The sequence below is a fragment of the Musca domestica genome, unplaced genomic scaffold (assembly GCF_030504385.1).
Source record: "Musca domestica strain aabys unplaced genomic scaffold, Musca_domestica.polishedcontigs.V.1.1 18, whole genome shotgun sequence".
Classification (NCBI taxonomy): domain Eukaryota; kingdom Metazoa; phylum Arthropoda; class Insecta; order Diptera; family Muscidae; genus Musca; species Musca domestica.
The window spans coordinates 1,724,296-1,749,577 of NW_026712238.1; the positions used below are offsets into that span (position 1 = coordinate 1,724,296).

Genomic DNA, 25,282 nt, shown 5'->3' on the forward strand with positions numbered 1-25,282 from the left:
ATCTATTATATGTTAGTCCAGCTGTGTACTTAATAATACACCTATCATCGATCACATTTGTTGTCTTCTTGGGTAATTAACAACACGAAAGTCTATTTTTTTAAATAATAAATATAAATAACAAAAAAAAATATTCGAAAGTAACATATTTTAAGGAATAATAAAGAAATCAGAAGAGTGCGGCCTTTGTAAGATGGCTTCATAACAAAGAGCAGTAAAGATTTCAAATGTTCAAATGACGTCTTATCATTTGAATCCATTTTTTAAGAATATTTTTTAAATTTATAGGTTAAAAAAAAAAACTTTTATAAGATTGGCCAAAATCGTGCAATTTTTCAGGAACTCCTTTAAATTGAATTTTTTAGAGAAAATTAAAAAAATCTTGGATTTTTAAAGAATTCAAGGTCTTCCTATCAAGAATTCGTGAATATTTTAAAATAATTTTTTGGGACCACTTTGGACGCGAGGAGTGATTTTCAAAATTCTTTCTTTCAGTGATTGCCTGGTCAAGATAGTATATATTTCTAAGGCCTTTCTTTCCAAAAAAAACATCGAATGTTAATGAAAATATTTTCAAAAATATATTTCATGTTAGTCCACTTTTCCCCCGATGACGGTACCTCCCGATTCTCAGTCTTTTCATGATTTTGGAGACATTATTTACCGAAATTATTTCAAATTTCGTATTTGAAGTTCGTAATGGGTACTACAGCCTATGACAAAAATTTTTGTATGCAGATCCGCGTCTTTGTATGTTCCCCATATAACGGTACCTTCCGATAGTCGGTATTTTGATGATTTCAGCAACATTATTTTCCGGAATCGTTTCAAATTTCGTATTGGAAGATCTTTATGGGAACTACAACCTACGGCAAAAAAAATTTCGTCCACGTCTTCGTATAGCCCCCATATGAGAGTACCTCTTGATACTCAGTATTTTGATGATTTCAGCAACATTATTTATCGGAATCGTTTAAAATTTGGAAGATCTTAAAGGGTACTACAACCTACGGCAAAAAATTTCGTATGCAAGTACACGTTTTCGTAGGTCCCCCTATAAAACGATACCTCCCCATATTCGATATTTTATTGATTTTAGCGACATTATTCACCGGGACTGTTTCAAATTTCTTATGGGCACTGCAGCATCTGACAAAAAGGTTGACACCTTCGTATAGTCCCCATATATAGGTTTTCAATTAAGTGGTAGTTTTCAGATTTTTTTTTTTGTTTTTGAAAAATTTCAATTTCCTTCCTAATGGAGGGGGGTATTAAAAGTTCGGCCTGGCCGAACTTACCTGCTTTTTATACTTGTTTTTTAATAAAAACTTTACCATAGCCATTCTGGCCTAATATTTAAAAGAGTATCAAAAATTCGTAAATTCGTGAAAAATATTTTTCATAGACTTCCTTCCCACGAATGGTGGATTTTTAAAAATAAATTTACAAGAACTCCCTGTTCAATATAGATAGGATTTAAAAATTTTTCTTTCAAGGACTTAGTAGCAAAAATTCTTGGATTTTTCAAAAATAGAAGTTGATTTCTTTAAAAAAAATACTCCCAAGGCATTTCATGGTAAAACTTATGGACTTTTCAAGGATATACAAGGGGTTTTTAAGAAAATTCTTCCATGGACTTTTTTGTCAAGAACTTTGGGTAAAAAATATATATTTTTCAAGAATTGTTGATTTTTAAAAAAGTTTATTAATTTTTTAAATTAAGTTTACAAGTTAAGTAAATCTTTGATTTTCAGAAATTTGCAATGAATTTTTTTTATTTCAAGGACTTTTTAGTCAAGAATCAAGTTTTTATATAATATTTTCAAAGATTTCCTGGACAATAATCGTAGAGTTTTTCAAGAATTTATACTAAGGACGTCCTACCAAAAAAAACATACATTTTTTATTTTTTTTTTAAACTTCCCTTTTTTGAAAATTTATTTTTTATACACAAAAATTCATAATTTTTTAAGACAACATTCAGATCAAGAATTGTTATATGGAATATCTGCACAAGAATTGTAACAATTTATAAAAATTTGAAAAATCCCTGTAAGGACATCCTAACCAAAAATTGCGAATTTTTAAAAAAATAGATTTTCTGTCTAAAATATGGTATTTTTCTAGAACTTCGTGGCCGAAAGACCGAAATGGATTTTATGGAAACATTTTTCAAAATATTTTTACAAGGACCAATATTTCGAAGTGTTACATAATTTTTGGCCCAATCAAACTTATAATACCACCAACACATAGTGTTGTAGGGTATAATAACGTATGGCTAAAATGGAAGAATTTCTGAAAAAAAAGTTTTTGAAAATATTTTTCAAGTCTTTCAGACCAAAAGTCTTCAAGACCAAAAAATTGTAGATTTTTCAAGAATTTTTCGAATTAAAAAAGTAAAAAGGACCTTTGTTTCGGCTGTGCCGAACTTTCCACCATTTGAAAGGAACTTGCAAAATGTAGTCCATTGAAAAATTCAGTTTAATTTTTAAAAGTTCGAATGTGATGTCCTGGCCTATTGAGAACTCCAAATATCAAATTTAATGCGATCCCGGTGAAAAATTTGATACAAATCATCAAAATACCAAATATGGGGGAATTGTTACTTGAAGACTGTATCTAAAGTTGGATGTATATGGACAAATATAGAGACTACAAATAGCTAATTTACAGCAAACTATATTCAAAAATATAACTAAAACCGTCAAAATACCTTAAATTTGTCGGTACAGTTATGTAAGGGTTTATAACAAAATGTTAACCGATATCATCTCATCTTCAAAAATTCTTAGAATTTAAAATGTATTCCAAAATATAATCAACAAAAAATCCATCACTACAAAAACAAAACTTTGCTATGAAAAAAGATCTGCCAATAGAACTTGAGTCGAACCTGGAGAGTTTCTAGTGTATAATTCGCATATGCTAATTTGCAATAAGTTCGAAATATATACTACTTTCCAGAGAACGGCCCTTGTATGCCATCATCCACACCAAATATGCCTGATGAGCCGCTTAACCAACGGCGAAACGCGTCGCATAGTGGTGAGTGTGTGATAGTGTCTATCTGGCTTTCCTTTTCACTGCAAATTCCTGATCATTAAGCTCGTCTCGAAAGAGAAAACAAACACATAAATCATAAAACATATGATCTTCGCCTTAACAAGGCAAAACTCAAAAATTCAGCCGAGCCTGGCTGTGGGATTTGAACCGCGGACCTCGGTGTGCAGCCAACTAGAAGTTGCCGTCTCTACGTTCAGAGCCATTAACCCGTCTTCCTAAAGCAGCACTAAAACAAGTGTATGCATTGGAAGCAATGTAGTTGTTGTGGACAAAAAATCCATCACTACAAAAACAAAACTTTGCTATGAAAAAAGATCTGCCAATAGAACTTGAGTCGAACCTGGAGAGTTTCTAGTGTATAATTCGCATATGCTAATTTGCAATAAGTTCGAAATATATACTACTTTCCAGAGAACGGCCCTTGTATGCCATCATCCACACCAAATATGCCTGATGAGCCGCTTAACCAACGGCGAAACGCGTCGCATAGTGGTGAGTGTGTGATAGTGTCTATCTGGCTTTCCTTTTCACTGCAAATTCCTGATCATTAAGCTCGTCTCGAAAGAGAAAACAAACACATAAATCATAAAACATATGATCTTCGCCTTAACAAGGCAAAACTCAAAAATTCAGCCGAGCCTGGCTGTGGGATTTGAACCGCGGACCTCGGTGTGCAGCCAACTAGAAGTTGCCGTCTCTACGTTCAGAGCCATTAACCCGTCTTCCTAAAGCAGCACTAAAACAAGTGTATGCATTGGAAGCAATGTAGTTGTTGTGGACAAAAAATCCATCACTACAAAAACAAAACTTTGCTATGAAAAAAGATCTGCCAATAAAACTTGAGTCGAACCTGGAGAGTTTCTAGTGTATAATTCGCATATGCTAATTTGCAATAAGTTCGAAATATATACTACTTTCCAGAGAACGGCCCTTGTATGCCATCATCCACACCAAATATGCCTGATGAGCCGCTTAACCAACGGCGAAACGCGTCGCATAGTGGTGAGTGTGTGATAGTGTCTATCTGGCTTTCCTTTTCACTGCAAATTCCTGATCATTAAGCTCGTCTCGAAAGAGAAAACAAACACATAAATCATAAAACATATGATCTTCGCCTTAACAAGGCAAAACTCAAAAATTCAGCCGAGCCTGGCTGTGGGATTTGAACCGCGGACCTCGGTGTGCAGCCAACTAGAAGTTGCCGTCTCTACGTTCAGAGCCATTAACCCGTCTTCCTAAAGCAGCACTAAAACAAGTGTATGCATTGGAAGCAATGTAGTTGTTGTGGACAAAAAATCCATCACTACAAAAACAAAACTTTGCTATGAAAAAAGATCTGCCAATAGAACTTGAGTCGAACCTGGAGAGTTTCTAGTGTATAATTCGCATATGCTAATTTGCAATAAGTTCGAAATATATACTACTTTCCAGAGAACGGCCCTTGTATGCCATCATCCACACCAAATATGCCTGATGAGCCGCTTAACCAACGGCGAAACGCGTCGCATAGTGGTGAGTGTGTGATAGTGTCTATCTGGCTTTCCTTTTCACTGCAAATTCCTGATCATTAAGCTCGTCTCGAAAGAGAAAACAAACACATAAATCATAAAACATATGATCTTCGCCTTAACAAGGCAAAACTCAAAAATTCAGCCGAGCCTGGCTGTGGGATTTGAACCGCGGACCTCGGTGTGCAGCCAACTAGAAGTTGCCGTCTCTACGTTCAGAGCCATTAACCCGTCTTCCTAAAGCAGCACTAAAACAAGTGTATGCATTGGAAGCAATGTAGTTGTTGTGGACAAAAAATCCATCACTACAAAAACAAAACTTTGCTATGAAAAAAGATCTGCCAATAGAACTTGAGTCGAACCTGGAGAGTTTCTAGTGTATAATTCGCATATGCTAATTTGCAATAAGTTCGAAATATATACTACTTTCCAGAGAACGGCCCTTGTATGCCATCATCCACACCAAATATGCCTGATGAGCCGCTTAACCAACGGCGAAACGCGTCGCATAGTGGTGAGTGTGTGATAGTGTCTATCTGGCTTTCCTTTTCACTGCAAATTCCTGATCATTAAGCTCGTCTCGAAAGAGAAAACAAACACATAAATCATAAAACATATGATCTTCGCCTTAACAAGGCAAAACTCAAAAATTCAGCCGAGCCTGGCTGTGGGATTTGAACCGCGGACCTCGGTGTGCAGCCAACTAGAAGTTGCCGTCTCTACGTTCAGAGCCATTAACCCGTCTTCCTAAAGCAGCACTAAAACAAGTGTATGCATTGGAAGCAATGTAGTTGTTGTGGACAAAAAATCCATCACTACAAAAACAAAACTTTGCTATGAAAAAAGATCTGCCAATAGAACTTGAGTCGAACCTGGAGAGTTTCTAGTGTATAATTCGCATATGCTAATTTGCAATAAGTTCGAAATATATACTACTTTCCAGAGAACGGCCCTTGTATGCCATCATCCACACCAAATATGCCTGATGAGCCGCTTAACCAACGGCGAAACGCGTCGCATAGTGGTGAGTGTGTGATAGTGTCTATCTGGCTTTCCTTTTCACTGCAAATTCCTGATCATTAAGCTCGTCTCGAAAGAGAAAACAAACACATAAATCATAAAACATATGATCTTCGCCTTAACAAGGCAAAACTCAAAAAAAGATCATTTCGTTCGGAAACTAGAGTGATTTCCATAGGTGGGTAGACAGGAGTTACAAAGGGAATGCCAAACATAACATACCCTCCATAGAGACTACATACACAAAATCATTGGATTCCAAGGAATCATAATCCCAATATTTAAAAAAAATGCGGAAGAGGGAATTACTTTTCTCCTCTATTTAGGTTACTTTGCGATGAAAACTTTTAACGCCTTTTTTACTTTCTTAATTTGCTTAATTTTCTATTTTGCTATAATTTTAGAAAAATTACTTTTGTCTCACAGTTTCATTTCATTTTCTGCTTTTTGTCTTATAAGTAATTTCTTAGGCTTTCCGATATTTGCATTCATTTTTAAATTAATAAATAAAAAGGTTAGAAAGTAAACAAGTAAGCAAATCCTATAGTCGTACGGGGCCGACCATGTGATACCCTACAACACTACAATATATTAGAAGCCCCTTATGTCCGAATCCATTTTGGAAGATTTCGCTTTTGAAATTATATCACGGAGCACTGGCAACATATTACCCTTAGCATTTTGACCAGGAATATTTGCCCAATATTTATGCACTTCATCGTGCTGTTAGTTGTTGTGGTCCATTTTACAGCTAAATATAATCCAATGGTCATCCGAAATGCTAGACTTCTTCCCTGTCCTTAACTCTCTTCTCAGGCGTGTTTATTGGCTTCAATTGTTTGATCAGGATTTTTTTTTTCCATTTTTGGTTCATTTTAACCCCTAAATATTTTGCGATCATCTCCAAAAGTAAGAGTCCTCTCTGTATTCCAAATTTACACTCATCTCTATGATTTGCTTGTCTACGATATTTGGCTATATTCGTCAACGAAATCAGCATAAAATACCAGAAGTTCGCATTTTGTGTACTTCGGATATCGCCTGGAAGTAATGTTGGTATTTTTTCATACAAAAATAGTGGACCATTCCAAACGCCGTCCTAAACTCTAACTTCATGCGAGATTTCGTGTCCCTTGGTTTAAATTTGTGACCTTTAAATTTGTGAACCTTAACATTTTTAGTTGTTGGTCCATTTCAACCCCTAAATATATTGCGGGCATCTTTGAAAACAATAGGCCTATCCCTTCTGCGCCTTACCCTACCCTTGAGAAAATTTTCGTGATAATCGGACGATAATTGCAATCTGTATATAATAGCCACAACCTGTGTTGTAAGGAGAAAAAATATTACAAAATGTACACCTCAATATTATAAGTCAAATTTAAAAAATCGCCTGCGATAAAAAATTTCAAAAAATAAATAAAATGTCTACAAAATCTATATTAACATCATTATTGGCATCTTGTTATGCGATTTTTTTAGATTTTATTCTTTTATGCCAGGGGGCATTCAGAATTGACCAAATTTGTCAAAATCGGTCCAATCATTCTTGAGATATAAACATTTTAGCTAACATCCCCTTCCTTTGTTTATACACATTGTATATATTTCGCTATATATATCCGATATATTTACTATCGGCATCTACGTAACGGTCAGAATTGACCTCTTCGTCTATTTGTGATTTCGCCGGGACTAAAAATATCCGCGGTTTAATTGGCCCAATCAAACTTATAATACCCCCAACACATAGTGTTGTAGGGTATAAAAACTAAAATTTGGATGTTCCATGTAAGAATAGCCCCCATTTTCAGTCAAATCAGCTGTCATTTAACATTTCGAATTATCTGTGGTTAGATTTACTTATCGCCATAAGACTTTAGTGTAATGTACACTTTTTGTTATGACCCTATACCTCCTCTTGCTTTTTCTTTATTTTAAAGGTTTTAGCCATAGTTTTCAGTTAAATTTAATTGATGTTATAAGTTTAACAAAACAATTTCAAATTTAGGTATATATATTTTGAACAACAGTGTACTATTTTATTTTCGTTTTCAAATATATAGCAATTAATTTATTTAACATTGCATACTTTTAGGATGACTAAAATAACCTATGCTATAAATATGTACCATATTCGTTTAGCTATAAAAGAGCAGATCAAGATTAAAAATAAAACATTTTAATTATTTGATTTTTAGATATTTAATTCGACCTTTATTATATATTGTTACAAATGTAAATTTAATAAAAAACGAGCTCGAGGTCTTTGTTGTGGTTTAATTATTTATTATTTTCGATATTTCGTCCTCCAACGGAAGACATCATCATGAAAAATACTGTTTAAACATATAACAAAATTTACAAAATATCGCCAAGCTTCGACGTCGACCTTGTGTTGCTGCCATCTGTTTGGTTTAAACTTTTGAAGCCAGAAAAAAACAATAAAACTGTCTAAAATCAATTTTTAAACCCAAAACACTATTTTTTGGGGGTATTATAGGTTTGATTGATTTTCTTATCTCGCCAAGCTGGATTGATCTAGCTAGGTGTGTCCGCCTGCCGATATTATTATGCATTCACTGTACAGGTAGCAATTACAAACCGATCTTCACGAAATTTTGCATGGAGTAAAGGTTAGTTTAGTAGAAAGTTGATGAAAATTATCGCAAAATATTATGGGGATGAAATAGACTAAACATTTTATCAATCTACACATATTATTTAATGTTTGCATTTCAAATAGCTTAGCGCTGAAAATTGTGTTTAAATGTTTTTGTGGAATTTTTAACAAATTTCAGACGCGTGACAGTTAAAATAATAATATCCACACTTTTGAAACATTTTTCTAAATATTATATATTGATATAAAACTAAATGTTTAATTAACTTAATTTATTTCCAATATCCATTGTTCTGGAATACAAACATCGCCATTGTTTCTATTGAATTTGACAGAAAATATTTTCTCCTTAAATTAGCTTCAAACATAAATATTTGCAATATAAAGACACTGGCGACATTTTCCCTCTATAAAACATTTGCATATATAAACTTCGCCGTTAAGCCACACTGCATTTGAGTACAGTTGCCAATTCAATAGACTTCAGCATGGAACGTTGGCAAAATAAGGTGGCCGTAGTTACGGGAGCCAGTTCGGGTATTGGTGTGGCAATTGTCAAAGATTTTGTTATGGCCGGCCTTCAGGTTGTGGGCCTGGCAAGACGTAAGGAATTAATTGAGAAAATTCGGAATGATCTACCCGAGGACAAACGTTCCCATCTTATGGCCATGTATTGTGATGTCAGCAGCAAGGAGTCGGTGAATGAAGTCTTTGACAATATTATTTGCCAATTTGGTGGAATTGATGTTTTGGTAAACAATGCCGGCTGCTTGAAAAAAGGACAATTGTCCACCATGGATATTGGTGATGTGGAACAGGTATTACACACCAATGTTATGGGCATTGTGGCCTGTACCCAAAAGGCGTTCAAGTCGATGAAGGATCGTAACTTTGATGGTCATATTATTAATGTTAACAGTATTGCCGGCCACGCAGTGTTGACTGGAATTCCACCCCAAATACCCAACACAAATATTTATTCACCATCCAAATTTGCCGTGAGTGCGATCAATGAGATTTATCGCAACGAATTTCGAGATTTGGGAACAAAAATTAAAATATCGGTAAGTTGTCGAGATTTTAAGGTTTTTTCATTTGCTACTGTAGGTAATAGATCTTCACTCTGGGTGATAGAAAAATAGGAAAGTGAGAATTCGAAGGTAATCGAGTAATCATCTCGCATTTTGTGAGTTATTTTTTATACCCTCCATCATGCATAGCATGAAAGGTATATTAAGTTTGTCGTCATCGAAATATTAATTTTAGACCCAACCTTAGTCGATTTAGCCCTGACCCTCCGTCCGTCTTTTGTCTCCGGGAAGGTCGAGTTCGTTTTCATATAGCCCCCGTCTGATTATAGCTCCCCATATTCGGTATTTTGGCGATTTTAGACACTTACTAACGCAATAATTTAAAATTCGGTATTTAGAGTTCATAACGCTTTCTACCCCCAGTGGCAGAGTATTGTCTATATAGGTCCATGTTTTCCAATAACTCCTATAGAACGGTACCTATCCATATTATTCTGAAGATTTTAGCCACATTGTCGAACGCAATAGTTAACAATCTGAAATGAAGAGATCAAAATGGGTTCTATTTCCTGTGGCAGAACATTGTCTATACCGGTCCGCGTTTTCGTATAGCACCATAGCCACTTGTGGTTTAAAATATAAAGAAATCACACAATCTCGCTTGAACTCCATTACGAAAAACATTTTCTTTTTCTGGAAAATTCTCACCAAAATGCTTTTGTACGCTTGTAAATAATATAATGAGCTGTCACTGGAATAATTTTAAAAGCTGTCGGACGAGTGGCTTAGAAATGACAGCAGTCTGGTTGCAGTTTATTCATCTCACCCTGTATTTTCTTGATCAGCATAAGATTCTATGTCAATTTAGGTCAGTGGCATTTTTGGTATTGAAAATGAGTCACATAGGTCCACGTTCAGACATAGCCCCCACATATCTACACCGGTAGATAACATATGTTTCCGAAGTTTTATACACAATTTTAAGTTAAATCTACTATATATTGGAGGTTTGTTTACTCAGTATGTACGAAGCATATTTGCAGAGACCTATCCATATAGGTCCGAATTTTGATATTGACCCCATATAACTATATTATCGATATTTTGACGTATTGTGTTACACTTTTCACCGGAATATTTTCAAATTTGGTATTTGTAGTTGATAATAAGTACGTCCTCCTTTAATAGTATGGCCTCTACATAACGGTACTTTCCTATATTCGTTATTTTTCAAAATTGAATTTGTTTGAAAATTGAATTTGGAGTTCGCAAAAGACACCCCTCCTCTGAAAGAGAATTGGTATAGCCCAATATAACTATACCAACTGATCAACGGATTTTGTATACCCTTCTCCATACATAGTATATGGATTTAGACATAACAATGTATATATACTCTTGATCAGCGAACCGGCAGGCAGGTCAAGTTCGAAGATGGGCTATATCGGTCCATGATATCGTATAATCCCCATATAACGATACCCCCAATGTTCGGAATTTTGATGATTTTAGCAAAAATTTTCAATGGAATTGTCAGGAAATCCACACCAGCAGCTTCTTCTGAGTACTTGGTCCATGATATCGTATTGTCACCGTATAACGGTACCTCCCGATAATCGGTATTTTGATGATTTTAGACAAATTTTTCAATGGAATTGTCTCAAAATCCACATAAGGAGTTCCTACTGAGTACTTTACCCCCTGAAAGATAATTTTCTATACAGGTCCACGACATCGTATATCCCCATGTAACGGTACCTCCCGATATTCGGTTTTTTGATGATTGTACCCAAGTTTTTTATCGGAATTGTTTCCGATTTTGTATTTAAAGTTCGTAATGGGTTGTACAGCCTATGACAAAAAATTGCGTATGCAGGTTCACGTTTTCGTATTGGCCCCAAGGAGTTCCTTCTGAGTACTTACCCTCCTGAAAGAAAATTGTCTATATAGGTCCACGATATGGAATATCTCCCATACAACGGTACACCCAATATTTGCTATTTTTATAATTTTTAACGAAATTTATTATCTGAATTGTATTCAAAGTTCATGATGGATACTACAGCCCATGACAAAAAATTATTTATCCAGGACTACGTCTTCGTATAGCCTCGATATAACGGTTTCTCTTTAAGAAGCATTTTCGACGGATTTTTTTTACATTTTTCAAATTTCTTTAAAATGGTACAGTGTATTAAAAGCTCGGCCCAGCCGAACTTAGTTGATTTTTGACTCATTTTTTATTTAAATTAATCTTGTATCTTTTCAGAGTATTAGTCCCGGCTTCGTTGACACCGATATTGTGTTTGATGACTTGCGCGAAGCGTTAGGCCAGTGTATGCTCAAATCGGAATATGTCTCAAATGCCGTAATATTTATACTCTCAACACCGCCGCATGTTCAAATTCATGATTTGATTATTAAGCCTGTGGGAGAATTAGTTGCGTAAAACCCGGTTTGGAGAATAATTGTTCTCTGCCTCCTGCTTCTCAAATGGGAATACTACATTTCAGGTTAATAAAGTGCAATTTATATTCAATTCGTAGTGTTATTCTTTTTGTACAAGTTCCTTATAATAAAATTCGATGTCGCAGTATTGCCTATGTTTGGGGCTATAATTAATTCTAAACATGTCTATTTTTACAATATATGAAGGTTTTGCTTTCATCCGCATGTTTATACGAACAATTCACATATGTACATACACATGTTTGTTTGTATGTACACATGCATAATAATAATACTAATAACAGCAACACATGCCGCAATTGTTTACAGTTCTAAAATTGCGCTCAAACATGGAACGTTGGCAAAACCGAGTCGCGGTTATAACTGGCGCTAGTACGGGCATTGGTGCTGCTATTGCTAAGGATTTCGTTAATGCAGGCCTGCAAGTTGTTGGTCTAGCACGGCGCAAGGAATTAATTGAAGAAATTCGTAATGCTCTACCAGCCGAGAAACGTTCCCGCCTCACTGCCATGTATTGTGACGTCACCAGCAAGGAGTCGGTGAATGAAGTCTTTGACACGATTATTAGCCAATTTGGTGGAATTGATGTTTTGGTAAACAATGCCGGCTGTGCAAAAGAAGGACAATTATCTTCAATGGATATTGATGTTATGGAAGCGATTTTACACACCAATGTCATGGGTATTGTGGCCTGTACCCAAAAAGCTTTTAAATCGATGAAGGATCGTAACTTTGATGGCCATATTATAAATGTAAACAGTATTGCCGGCCACAAGGTGCTGACGGGACCCCCGCACAAAGTGCCAATCACAAATGTGTATTCACCATCGAAATATGCCGTCAGTGCTATGACAGAAATCTATCGCAATGAATTTCGAGAGTTGGGAACAAAAATTAAAATATCGGTATGTGATCCTTTGTTTACTTTTTTTTTCAAACATTTATTTGCACAAATGCTTTGCATTAAAAGAAAAATATAAAATAAGTAATTTTGACCAAGTTCGACAAAAAGAAAAATTTATAATCTGTGTTCAATTTTCGAATCATTAGCAAATATGGAAATATTTAATAATCTAAAGACAAAGAAAGAAAAAAGAGCTCCTGAGTTACTGCAACTCGTTAAAGAAGAAAACGAAATTGTAGTATTCCAAGCTGAACTGCCATTATATGTAAAATGTTCCATCAAAGCATCATTTTAGAAGGATGACGCCAACGGCAGAATTATTTTTCTTCAAATTTCTCTCTAAGCTACCAAAAACAGAAATCAGAATCAGAAATATTTGCTTTAATGCTGTCCGAAAAGCTGAAAATATTATACTTTATAAAATACCCTCTGCCTGGAACGTAACCCCCCCCTCCCCCCCCCCCCCCCAAAAGAAAAAAAAACAAAAAAAAAACGAAATAAACTTATAATATAAGTTTCCAAGCAAATTGTTTGGAAAATATAGCCAAAACCTTTGCAATACCCCAAATTAGGATTTCAGAAAAAGCGCTAAATTTGTCGAAAATAATATCATTTGATACGGCCAAAATGTGCCTCATCGAAATAACGGTTTTAGACCCTAGGTCTCTTTGGACCAAATCCGTTTCAGGACATTTGGAGTCGATTTAGCGATGTCGGTACGTACAGCTGTCGGTCCGTCTGTCTGTCTGGCTGGTGCGCACGATAACTCTTGAAGGGAGTATCGTATTTGCTCCAAACTTGATACATCGTAATAGTATTGTCAAACTTAGATCAAGTTCGGAGATGGGCAAAATGGGTCCACTTCTTCTGGTACCTCCTCCAAAAAAAAGTAGAAATTTTCAAAAATATATATATTTTAATGCACAGAAAGAGAAAGCATAATCTAATGATGCTTCAACTTTGCAAATCATAATATTTGCATCAGTGCTAGGACAGGTGAGAAAATAGACAATATCCGTACGGTTCACTCCATCAAGTACCTCCTCCACAAAGGTTCAAAATGTTGAATAATTATAACTCTTAAAAAATGTGATGCATGAGTCCGATTGTCCTCAAATTACATCCATCACAATATTTTTATTAAACCTAGGTCTGGCGTGAAGATGGAAAAAATATATCGGTCCACTCCTTCTGGTGGTACAGGGTAACATTTTTGAATATCAATGAAGCTCATAAGACGCCCAATTAATATCCGATTCCATTCAGACTTGGTACATCTCAATTTTTCTATCAACATAAACCTGTTATAAAGGAGGTAGAGATCGGACCATTCCTTCTGGTACCTCCGCTACAAAGGGTTAACATTTTGAATAACCAGCATAAAATCCGAAATATGCATCTTTTCATATTCCACATATCCCTTTATTTATTCTAACACAAGATCTGCTGTGAAGATGAGATATGTCGGTCCACTCATTCTGGTACCTCCCCCACAAAGGATCAAAGTTTTAAATAACCAAAGCGATTATAATATCCGAAATAAACATCCGGTTCTTTTCATATTTTACATATCACAATACATATTTTTTTGACCCAAAGTCTGGTGTAAAGATGAGGTACTCCTTCTGGTACCTCCCCCAAAAGTTTCAAAATTTTGAATATCCGCGAAGCTTCCATTCAGACTTGGTACATCTCAATATTTCCATCAACACAAGATCTGTTATAAAAATAGTACAGATCGGACTACCCCCACACGAGGTTCAAGATTTTTGAAAAACAAAACGCTCAAAGGTCAGATACGAATTGAACAATATTGTCCAACTGCTTCAGAATAACTCAAGGCTGGGGGTATACATCTGTCAGCAAAACCGACGGATACTATTTTACTTGTTTACATAGAAGTTATGGTCCATTCACCCGCTAAATATTATTCGATAATCATCCGAATATGAAAGCTTCCGCCTAGCCCCAATTTATAGCTACATCCAAAATTCCGTCAATTTGCCTATGATTGCGACCTCTAGAACAACTGTAAAATCAGGATTTTTCTGTATTTTGTCCATTTTAACCCCTAAATATTTTGCGATCATCTCCAAAAACAATTTGCTATTCGGACCTTTACCCCACCTCCATGCAAATTTTCGTCAGGATCAGGCCATAATTGCGATCTGTTGCGTAATTACATGGTCTGCCGGACAGACTGACACACATAGCTAGATCGGCCCAGCTGGCCGAGACAGGAATATATATTTTGGACCAATATTTCGATGTATTACAAACTTTTTGCCTCAATCAAACTTATAATACCCCCAACACATGGTGTTTAAGGTATTAAAAAGAGTAGGAATGAAGTCCTACTCTGTAAGCAGTGTAGTTTTTCCCGCAACAAAAAAGTTGTTCTTATTGTCAAAAACAACACCAACAACAGTGCTTAAATTAAACTCGATTATTTTGAAATAACAATTATTATTATTATTTTTATTTATTTATTTTTATTTTGTTTTTTTGTTTTTTTTTTTTTTTTTTTTTTTGGTTCTCACAATTCAATAACTTTCTTTCATTTTTCAGAGCATTAGCCCCGGCTTCGTTGACACCAACATTGTATTCGATGAAATCCGCAGTGTGATAGGTCAGTGTATGCTCAAACCCGAAGACGTTTCAAATGCCGTTATGTATATGCTCGCCACCCCGCCACATGTTCAAGTTCACGAGATGATCATAAAGCCGGTGGGAGAACTTGTTTAAATCAAAACAAAAAAACACATTTGGACATGAAAAATATGTACAACGTAAAATGTATTTTACAAATAAACGTTAATGAGTTCATTCACCGCATAAATATCTACAAATCTACACCAATCAAACCTAAACAAGTTTGTTTTTACTATTTTCGATATTTGACAAACGTTTTATGGTAAGTCTGTATTGAAAACTACTACTTATCGCGTGTGGCAAAAAAATGTGAGTGATCGTTTGTGGTTTTTAGTGTGTGTGTGTGTTGATGTAAATGAAAAACTATTAACGCCTAATATAAATATAAACATCTAATATGAGTTCACTAGCAAAGTTTAAAATCTATTTAACCCTAAGTTTAAAAACGAAATGTTTAAATACGATGCTATCTTTGCTAAAAAATAATGCTGATATGCTTTGAGGCTCAAATGCGATCGGGATTATTTGAATAATTGTATGGCTAGATGGAGGTTATGTCCATCCACATTTTGGCTGTACCAGGTCCACCGTTTTGTATACCGATCTAGCTAGAAGCATTACAAAAACTTGAATGATAATTGCAATGCCTTGTCAGGTACGGCCGAGATTTAGGGGTTAAGAGAGCCCTCAGAAATATCATAATAACACTGTGTAACTAATTTCATGAAGGCAGTTTTTCAAGTCAAAAAATTTATACCCTTTGAAATCGTCCAAATGTTTAGTTTTCTAGTCTTTCCACTTGCGTTCTGGAATACTTGATAATAGAAAGTGCTATATCTACAAATGCACTTTTAAAGATGTCAGTTCTTGATAATAGGAAACTATGTTATATGACGGGTTAATCTCTGTCACATTCTTCCAATTCATATATATAACCAGAAAGGAAGACATAAGAAGGGCGGTATCGATATATATAGTTGAGCCGATTGTCATTATTTTGTCATTGTTTGACCTACTTGCTTCTAGGCTTTGGTACTCTTTGACAAAACTCAAACTATTTGGGCTAATATTAATTGTTTTGTATTCTTGAAATTGGAGGAAGACATTTATCAGCTCTGTATCCAAATCAGAACAGACTTCGTCAAAATTTGTCAAATTATTATACCCTCCGCCTTGGAATGAGGGTGTATTAACTTTGTCATTCCGTTTGTAACATCCCTAAATAAAGTATATATATTCATAACCAACATAAAAATCTAAGTCGATTTAACGATGTCCGTCTATCTGTTGAAATCACGATACAGGCCACATTATTTGACGTAGGGCGTTAAAATTTAGCAGAATAATTTTTATTGTGCTTAGGATGGTTGGTATTGAAAATGAGATATGTTGGTCCACGTTTTGGTATAGTCCCCACATAACGGTACCTCCCGATATTCGGTATTTTGATTATTTTTGCCACATTTTTTCACGGATTTGTCTGAAAATTGGTATTTGTAGGTCATAATGGGTCCTAGTTCCTGTTGCGAAACATTGTATGCATAGGTCCACGCTTTAGTATAGCCACCAGATCTTCGATATTTTTATGGTTTTTTTCACAATTTTTCGCGGATTTTTCTAAAAATTGGTATTTGTGGTTCCTATTCGGTATTCGGTATTTTGATGATTTTTGCCACAGGTCATTTCAAAGACCTATATCTAAACCTATACCTATATCTAAATTTGGTCCGATTGACGCCCATTTCAATAGGGTTTGGGCTTGGGAACGATCCAAAACTTTATCGCAATCAAACAATAAATGTGACCTATTATTTCTCACAAAAATACATGGACATTCGACCGGAATGTGAGTATATGAAGATCATCAAAAGCAAGTACAGGGTTGCCCATATTCGACGGACCCATCTGGCAACGCCATAACTTTTGACAGAGATGTCACATCGCTTAATGACATACCGCGTTTGAAGCGTCAGTCCAAGCAGATTTTTACCACATTTAAAACATTAAAAAATGTGAGAAGTGCGCCTTCTAAGAACACCATTAAGCGCTTATACGAAAAATTTTCGACTGGTAAGGCTCTTTCTAGTCCGAAGAGGCCATATAAAAGTCGACCAAGGCGATCGGCCGAGAATATCGCTGCCGTACGAGCCAGTGTTGAGAGGTCCCCAAGAACATCCCAAAAACGCCGTTCTCAGCAGTTGGGTATGGCTCGGTCCACTTTACAACGGATTATTCGCATTGATTTGCATTTGTTCCCGTACAAAATGCAATTGACGCAAAGAATGTTGCCTGCGGAAAAGCCTCGTCGATTGGAATGAGGTCCGTCTAATATGGGCAAGTATGGGTTCAAACAAATGCGGAAAGGCATAATACCCTATAACACAATTTGATGTCGGGTATAAACATGAAGATAACTGAAATCTGTCATATATTATTTTTCTCATTTATTCTTGTTTTCAATGTAAAGGAAAATATGTAAAAAAGAGCAATTCTATTGCGATTTTCTCTTGTAATAAAGGGTATATCACAAGAGAAACGTAAAAATTATTTTAATTGTTGCCCAGTGTAATTAGGGCATAGTTTGTTTTCGTAATTTATTTCTGTTTGTTTTTCCTCTCTTTTCCGTTGACCTTAATGACTAAGCATGTTAAGAGAAAACATGTAAAAAAGTTAATTTCAGTCACGCCGAAGTGGTTTAGCCCTACATCCCAAAAAACGTATGTCTTTGAAAAAAGAAGATTTCATACTATTTTTATATGACCACCAAATAATAATTTCTGCTGTCGTCCGACAGCTGTTAAAATTATTCTAGTGACAGCTCATTATATTTTTAACAAGCGTACAAAAGCACTTTAGTGAGAATTTTCCAGAAAAAAAAGTTATTCGTGATGGAATTCAAGCGTGATAGTGTCATTTCTTTCTAATTGGCTGGAAAACCACAAGTGGCTATCGTTAGAGCACTCCAGCATTTAAATGTGAATAAATCTTTTGTATCTCGTACCATCGCTCGTAATACTGGTAGCGTAGCCCGACGTCAAGGAAGTGGACGGAAGAAAACAGCAACATCAGCAGAAATGGTTCGAAAAGTAAATATGCGACTTGATCGAAACAGGCACCTCAGTGGCCGAAAAATGGCTCGGCAGCTGAACATATCGCAATATTCCATTCGGCAAATATTGAAAAATGAGCTTGGGATAAAGCCATTGGAATTTCAAAAAGTGCAAGAACATACACAGCAACAAAAAAAAATAGACTCAAAAGGGCTAAAAAGTTGCTTCGCTTGGCCGAAAGAGGTGAACTGCCGAATTTGGTTTTCTCCGATGAGAAAACCTTCGTTGTCCAGCAGTTTATGAACAAGAGGTCAGTTGAAAATGTGCACCTTCGGTTGGCCACCAGAACTCAAGCGCCGGCCTTGGTGATGATGTGGGCCGCCATAACAGTCGATGGTCGCTCTCCGCTCGTATTTATCGACCGTCAGAATAAATGCCGAATATTATGGCGAAAATATTCTGGAGGGTATATTAAAGCCTTGGGGACGCAAACATTTTGGCCACAGACCTTGGACATTCCAACAGAACGCAGCACCATCGCACTCACCACGCGCCACCCAAGAATGGTTACATTCTTGCATCATTTCCAGCGCACTGCAGCCAAAAAAATATACGGATACCAATCCGTTGGACCATTGTGTCTGGAGTATTTTCGAAAGCAAGGTTGACACTAAAAAATACCAAACTGTCGATTACCCCAAGCAAGCACTTCGCCGGGAATGAGCCAAAATACCGCGGACCAATGTTCGGGCAGCGTGTGACGGTTTCATTGGCCGTTTGAAGGCCATAATTCGTGCCAAAGGTGACCAATTCGAACAAATCTAAACTTGTTCTAAAATTTGATGCTATTTCCACCATTTTTTTTTTCTTTCATTCAATAAAATTTAAAAAAAAATATGTCAAAATTATGGCGTTTGACTTTGTTGCAGTTTTTTTTTTCTGCAATGTATATGCCCTGTATATGCTGCCCAATTTAAGTTTTTTTTTTTTTTTTTGAAATACTAGAAATTCATCTGTATATAAAAGAGTAGTGAAACTACTGACTGACTAAGAATCAACGCCTAGACGAAACGGCTGAAGCTAGAATATTGAAATTTTGCCGAGGATCAGTCTTGGTGCGTAAGCGTGTGCTAAGGCTGTGTTTTTGAAATTTCGAACTAAAAGGGGTACGAAAAATAGAAAACATTGAAGACTTTATTTTGGATATTCGGAGTGAGCTAGAATTATAACATTTGGAAAGAAATTGATGGAGAGCAGGTACAGGAGGTACACCTACGGGTTGCCCATATTCGACGGACCCATGTTTGTGGCGTGTCCGCAGGCAACATTCTTTGCGTCAATTGAATTTTGTACGGGAACAAATGCAAATCAATGCGAATAATCCGTTGTAAAGTTGTCCGAGACATATCCAACTGCTGAGAACGGCGTTTTTGTGATGTTCTTGGGGACTTCTCAACACTGGCTCGTACGGCAGCGATATTCTCGGCCGATCGCCTTGGTCGACTTTTATATGGCCTCTTCGGATTAGAAAGAGCCTTACCAGTCGAAAACGCTTAATGGTGTTCTTAGAAAGGGCACTTCTCACATTTTTTTCACATTTAACTTCTTCTGTTGAATGTAAATTTCAACTATTTCAGAGCGCTCGGGTGGCGTGTATTGGTTCATGGTAAAAATCTGCTTGGACTGACGCTTCAAACGCGGTATGTCATTAAGCGATGTGACATCTCTGTCAAAAGTTATGGCGTTGCCAGATGGGTCCGTCGAATATGGGCAACCCTGTATCACCAAAGAATTTTTACAAATTCGAGGTTTAAAGTAACGAAAAGTCCTAAAATGGCATTAAACTTCTAAAATAGCTCCATTTGTTAGTACATCAACAGATAAAGCTTAAAATTTGAAATTCGGAATGAGAATCAAGGTTAGAAAGTAAGTTTGATATATGAAGGTGGTTTTGGAAATGTGTACTAAATGTAGAACAGTTTGGTTTAGGGTGAATGGATGAAGCTGGAATTTTGAAATTTTATATTGGAATTCCTGTTGGTGATAGTTTCGTGATGCATACATAGGTTCCATATGAAAAGGAGAGCTTATAGAAATTTGAAACTAAATTCCAACATATGAATCACTTATGGTAACATGTGTATGGTAAAACTAAAGATATCTATCAGGGTGACAATTAAGCCAGTGGAGGCAAAATTGTATGGCCCTTCTACCGATATAAAAAATGTATTTGTATAGTTTCTCATTTTCCAAACCAAGAAATATCAAATTTCGTCTAATTTCATTCAAAATTATAACTTAAACCTTAAAACACAACTGAAGAAGTGTGGTAGCACCTGCTTATATAATGCCAACTTTACCAGTAAGGGTGACTGCAAATAACTGATTTTGTGTTCAACTTGTTCAATATGTATTTTTTCAATAATTGAAAATATGTTATCTCTTATGCAATCTAATCAGAATTTATTTAGAATTAGAAAATGAATTGCAAAATTAATAAAAAAAGAAGAAACCTCACAAGCGTTCGACAATTTAATCGCACGCCTCAAAACTCTTCGTCATCATCAAAGCGAAATATGTTTGTAGCAGCACATACGTCACAGCCAACATTCGATTTTACATATATTAGCGGTGATTTAACATTTTCATTATAACAACAACAACAAAAAACTATTACAAATTTGTCTAAAGGTCATTGATACCGTGGTAAGCGCAGAAAAAAAAAACTAGCGTTTGATAATTATAATATTACTTGGTGTTATCGCTCACTCAACCAATCGATATTGCCTTATCTTTTCGAGTTTGTAAAATAGACAGCTATAACTGGGTAGAGCAAAGTCACGCTAGTTATTAGTTGGCAAAAATTATTCGATATGGAACGTTGGCAAAATAAGGTAGCTGTTGTGACGGGTGCCAGTTCGGGCATTGGTGCTGCCGTTTCCAAGGATTTAGTTGCGGCCGGTGTCAAAGTTGTTGCCTTGGCCAGACGCAAAAATCGTGTTGAGGAAATCATTGCCAGTTTACCGGCAGAACAACAACCCTTGCTAACCGCCATCGAATGTGATGTTTCCAATTTGGATTCAGTCAATAAGGCATTCGATGAAATTATTGCCAAGTTTGGTGGTGTCGATATTCTAATCAACAATGCCGGTTGTACCAAAAATGGCCAATTGGTCACAATGGACCCTGAGGCGATACAAAGTGTTTTGCAAACAAATGTCATGGGCATTGTCTATTGCACGCAAAGAGCCTTCAAATCGATGAAGGAACGCGATGTCAATGGCCATGTGGTGCTAATCAATAGTATTTGTGGACACAAGGTGATTGGTGGTGTTGGCGGTACGCCCGTGACAAACATCTATTCACCAACGAAATTTGCTGTAACAGCTCTCACCGAAATGTACCGACAAGAATTCAATGGATTGGGTTCTAAGGTTAAAATCACGGTAAGTAAAATTTTAATTGATGTATGTAATAGAGTAGTGAAATAACTGACTGAAAATCAAGGCCCAGACGAAACGAATCTGGAAATTTGGCACGGGGGTCAACCTCGGTGCGTATTCATGTGAAAAGACTGGGTTTCTGTGAAATTCGTACTAAAAGGGGACGGCAAACTTAATGAGCTAGAATTCTGAAATTTAGAATGAGAGTCACTGATGGAAGGAAGAAAAAATGTACCAAACGATTTTTGGAAATTCGGACTTTAAGGTTAGGGAAAGTTCTAAAATTGTACTTAACTTCTAAAATGGTAACATTTGGTATTATGTGAACATATAGATTTATAAACTTGAAATTCAGTTAGGAATCGTGGTTGGAAAGTAAGTTTGATATATGAAGGTGGTTTTGGAAATGTGCACTAAATGTGCGAGCTGTACTAAATGGTACTACATTTGGAACAGTTTTGTTTAGGGTGAACGAATGAAGCTGAAATTTTGAAATTGTATTTTGGGAAATGTGCACTTCAGGTATACGAAAAGTACTTAATAGCACGACAGGGTGAGATGAAAAAAATGCAACAAATTCAAAAGTCATAATTAAGCTTTTTTGAAATTTTATTGAATGAAAGCAAAAAAAGTCAAATTTTACAATAAGTTTGGATTTGTTCGAATTAGTCACCTTTGGTACGAATTATGACCTTCAAAGACCAATGAAACCGTCACCCGCTGCCGGAATGTAGCTCTGCGGTATTTTGGTCCATTTCCGGCGAAGCGTTTGTTTGAGGTGATTGACACTTTGGTATTTTTGTGTGCCAACCTTGCTTTCCAAAATACTCCAGACACAATAGTCCAACGTATTGGTATCGGGAGATTTTGGTGTCCATTGTGAGCTGGGAATGACCCGAGGAACCACATTTTTTAACAATTCTTGGATGGCGCGTGCTGAGTCCTGTTGGAATGTCCAAGGTCTGCGGCCAAAATGTTTGCGTGTCCAAGGCTTTATTACACCCTTCAGAATATTTTCGCGATAGTATTCAGCATTTATTCTGATGCCACGGTCGATTAATACGAGCGGAGAGTGACTTTTTTCTGAAAAAATCTCACCAAAATGCTTTTGTATGCTTGTAAACAATATTATGAGCTGTCACTGGAATTATTTTAACAGCTGTCGGAAGAGTTACTTAGAAATGACAGCAGTCTGAAGTTGGTTGCAGTTTTTTCATCTCACCCTGTCTATTAGGTACAATTTGGTATTAGGGGGAATAGATAGTATTTAGAATCTGAAATTTAGCCTTGGGGTCGTTTGTCATGTCTAGCCTGGACAAATGAAGGTGGTTTCGGAAATGCGTGCTATAACTGTACGAAAAATACTAAATGGTACTAAATTTTGGACAGTTTGATTTAGGGTGAAAATTGTATATTAGCGTCCCTGTTGTTGGTAGGTATTGGAGGAAGGAACAGATGAGAATTCCTGAAATTTTATATAGATATCACTGTTGGTCTTTGTGGTTAAGATAGGGAGGTGGTTTTGGAAATAAAGTACACATTGTTCAAAAAGTACTAAGTGATATTTAATTAGGGTGAAGGGATGGAGCTGGTATCCTGAAATTGGATATGGATGTCAGTGTTGGTGTCTGTAGTTGATAGAACGATGTGGGTTTGGAAATGCGTACTATGAACGTACGAAAGGTGCAAAATGCCACTGGTTGTTGGGATAGAACTTAAATACTCAAATTTGATATTGAGGTCATTGTTGATTTCTATGGGGACATTGAAATAGTTCTAGACTGAAAAGTTGGATGTGGGCCGATTATGAAATGGTTTTACTAATATCCTTCTCCTTAAACTCAGGTTTTGGAGACTTTTTGGTGTAAAAGGTAAATATGTTCCCATTATCCTTCCCGAAAAATAAACAAGTAGCTAAGTTCGGCCGGGTCGAACTTTTAATACCCTCCACCATTTGAAAAGAACTTGAACAATTTCAAGAAACTCCAAAAAATACCGGGGCTATACGAAGACGCGGACCTGCATAAGTAATTTTTTGTCAAAGTCTGTAGTACCTATTAAAATCTGCAAATATGATATTTAAAAAAAAATCTGGGGAGTAGCTGAATGATGTTGTTAAAACCATCAAAATATCGAATATCGGGAGGTATCGCTATATGTTGGCTATACGAAAACATGGACCAATATGGCCCATTTACAAACTTAACCTGCCTACGGGGAACATACACATGCCTTAGCCTTCTATCTCCATTCGTTTGAAAGATAGCGTGATTACAACGTCCAGGCAGACAGACAGACACACGAAGTTTTACGCTGATCCAGAATACATATACTTTGTAGGGTCTATCATGAATATTGCGAGGAGTTACAAATGGAATGACAAAGGTAATTTACGAGTACCCTCCTTAGAATGGTGGGGGGTATGAAGCTTTGGATACTCCCTTCGAAAGTAATCGTAAGCACCACCCAGTCAGATAGGCAAGCGGGCGGACGGACACCGCTTGATCGACTCCACAGACCATAAACGAATTTTTTCTAAAGGGACCTAGAGTATAAAAACGTTTTATCGATGAGACACGTTTTAGTCGTATCAAATTATATATACCCTCTGTATCCATATTTCTGAGACCAACGGCAGCAGTTGTCGCTCAAACCCTTTTTTACAAAAAGATAAACGCTAAAAATAATAAAAATTAAATGTTTGCTACTTAATCAACCTTCCGAAATAGTTTTTAATCGAATTATTTTTTCTTCTTTGCAGAGCATCAGTCCTGGTGCTGTCAACACAGAAATAATGGGTGATGAACTGAAACAAATGTTGGGTCAACACATTCTCAGTCCACACGATATCTCCAATGCAATCCTGTACACCATTGGCACGCCAGCAAATGTGCAAATTCACGAAATGATCATCAAGCCAGCGGGTGAATTGTTTTAAATATCTAATATAATAAATAAATCTTTGTAATAATTCCCATTAAATATAAAAAAATAAAATCTTAATTTGTTGTAGATACATAATTCATGTTTTTTTGTCTGGTAGAACGTTATGGTGAAATTAAAAAGCAATTATTGCCAGACAACCAATCATTTCTTTTTGAAGATGCCATTAATAAAAACAACAACAACAGCGGAATATGCTGCTCATCAAAAAGGCATTCGTCCAAAAATTCGTTTAGTCATTTGCCGGCTACACACGCAAATCCACACCCACACATAAGCATCTGTTAATAATTATTTTAATAATGGCCAATGGGATCAAACCATGGAATATCTGCAATTAATATTTTATGTATGTATGTCTGTATGTACTTCAAATCTCATTTTTTCTGGCATTTTTGTTTTTATTATTTGTTGCTATTGACGCAAATTTATGAGTATCCTTCAACATATTTTTATTCCCCCTAAGTGTCATGGTCAGTAAGATGATGGTAAGTAAAAAAGTTGTGATAAATCGGTAGTAAAATTCGAATGGCATCATTTTTTATACCCTCCACCATACTATGGAGGGTATAT

At 36.1% G+C, this 25,282-nt stretch overlaps 3 protein-coding genes across 3 annotated transcripts; all 3 read left to right on the top strand.

Moving 5' to 3' along the window:
• The first annotated feature begins 8,647 nt into the window (after positions 1 to 8,647).
• On the top strand, positions 8,648 to 11,787 carry LOC101899478 (farnesol dehydrogenase-like). Its single transcript, XM_005183115.4, has 2 exons — positions 8,648 to 9,281; positions 11,518 to 11,787. The coding sequence occupies exons 1-2, from the start codon at positions 8,706 to 8,708 to the stop codon at positions 11,695 to 11,697; spliced, it is 756 nt and encodes a 251-aa protein (XP_005183172.2). The 5' UTR covers positions 8,648 to 8,705; the 3' UTR covers positions 11,698 to 11,787.
• Positions 11,788 to 12,004: 217 nt separating this feature from the next.
• LOC101899129 (farnesol dehydrogenase-like) lies at positions 12,005 to 15,504 on the top strand. Its single transcript, XM_005183113.4, has 2 exons — positions 12,005 to 12,622; positions 15,190 to 15,504. Exons 1-2 carry the CDS (start codon positions 12,008 to 12,010, stop codon positions 15,364 to 15,366), a joined length of 792 nt encoding a protein of 263 aa, XP_005183170.2. The 5' UTR covers positions 12,005 to 12,007; the 3' UTR covers positions 15,367 to 15,504.
• A 5,647-nt stretch (positions 15,505 to 21,151) lies between these two features.
• LOC101898950 (farnesol dehydrogenase-like) lies at positions 21,152 to 24,748 on the top strand. Its single transcript, XM_005183112.4, has 2 exons — positions 21,152 to 21,769; positions 24,528 to 24,748. The coding sequence occupies exons 1-2, from the start codon at positions 21,197 to 21,199 to the stop codon at positions 24,702 to 24,704; spliced, it is 750 nt and encodes a 249-aa protein (XP_005183169.2). The 5' UTR covers positions 21,152 to 21,196; the 3' UTR covers positions 24,705 to 24,748.
• Positions 24,749 to 25,282: the final 534 nt, after the last annotated feature.

Bases quoted from the DNA above. Each gene is read 5' to 3' on its own strand.
- LOC101899129 (XM_005183113.4), top strand. From the start codon at position 12,008: ATGCCGCAATTGTTTACAGTTCTAAAATTGCGCTCAAACATGGAACGT. The intron at 12,623-15,189 runs GTATGTGATCCT...TTCATTTTTCAG, and splicing joins GAACAAAAATTAAAATATCG to AGCATTAGCCCCGGCTTCGT.
- LOC101899478 (XM_005183115.4), top strand. From the start codon at position 8,706: ATGGAACGTTGGCAAAATAAGGTGGCCGTAGTTACGGGAGCCAGTTCG. The intron at 9,282-11,517 runs GTAAGTTGTCGA...GTATCTTTTCAG, and splicing joins GAACAAAAATTAAAATATCG to AGTATTAGTCCCGGCTTCGT.
- LOC101898950 (XM_005183112.4), top strand. From the start codon at position 21,197: ATGGAACGTTGGCAAAATAAGGTAGCTGTTGTGACGGGTGCCAGTTCG. The intron at 21,770-24,527 runs GTAAGTAAAATT...TCTTCTTTGCAG, and splicing joins GTTCTAAGGTTAAAATCACG to AGCATCAGTCCTGGTGCTGT.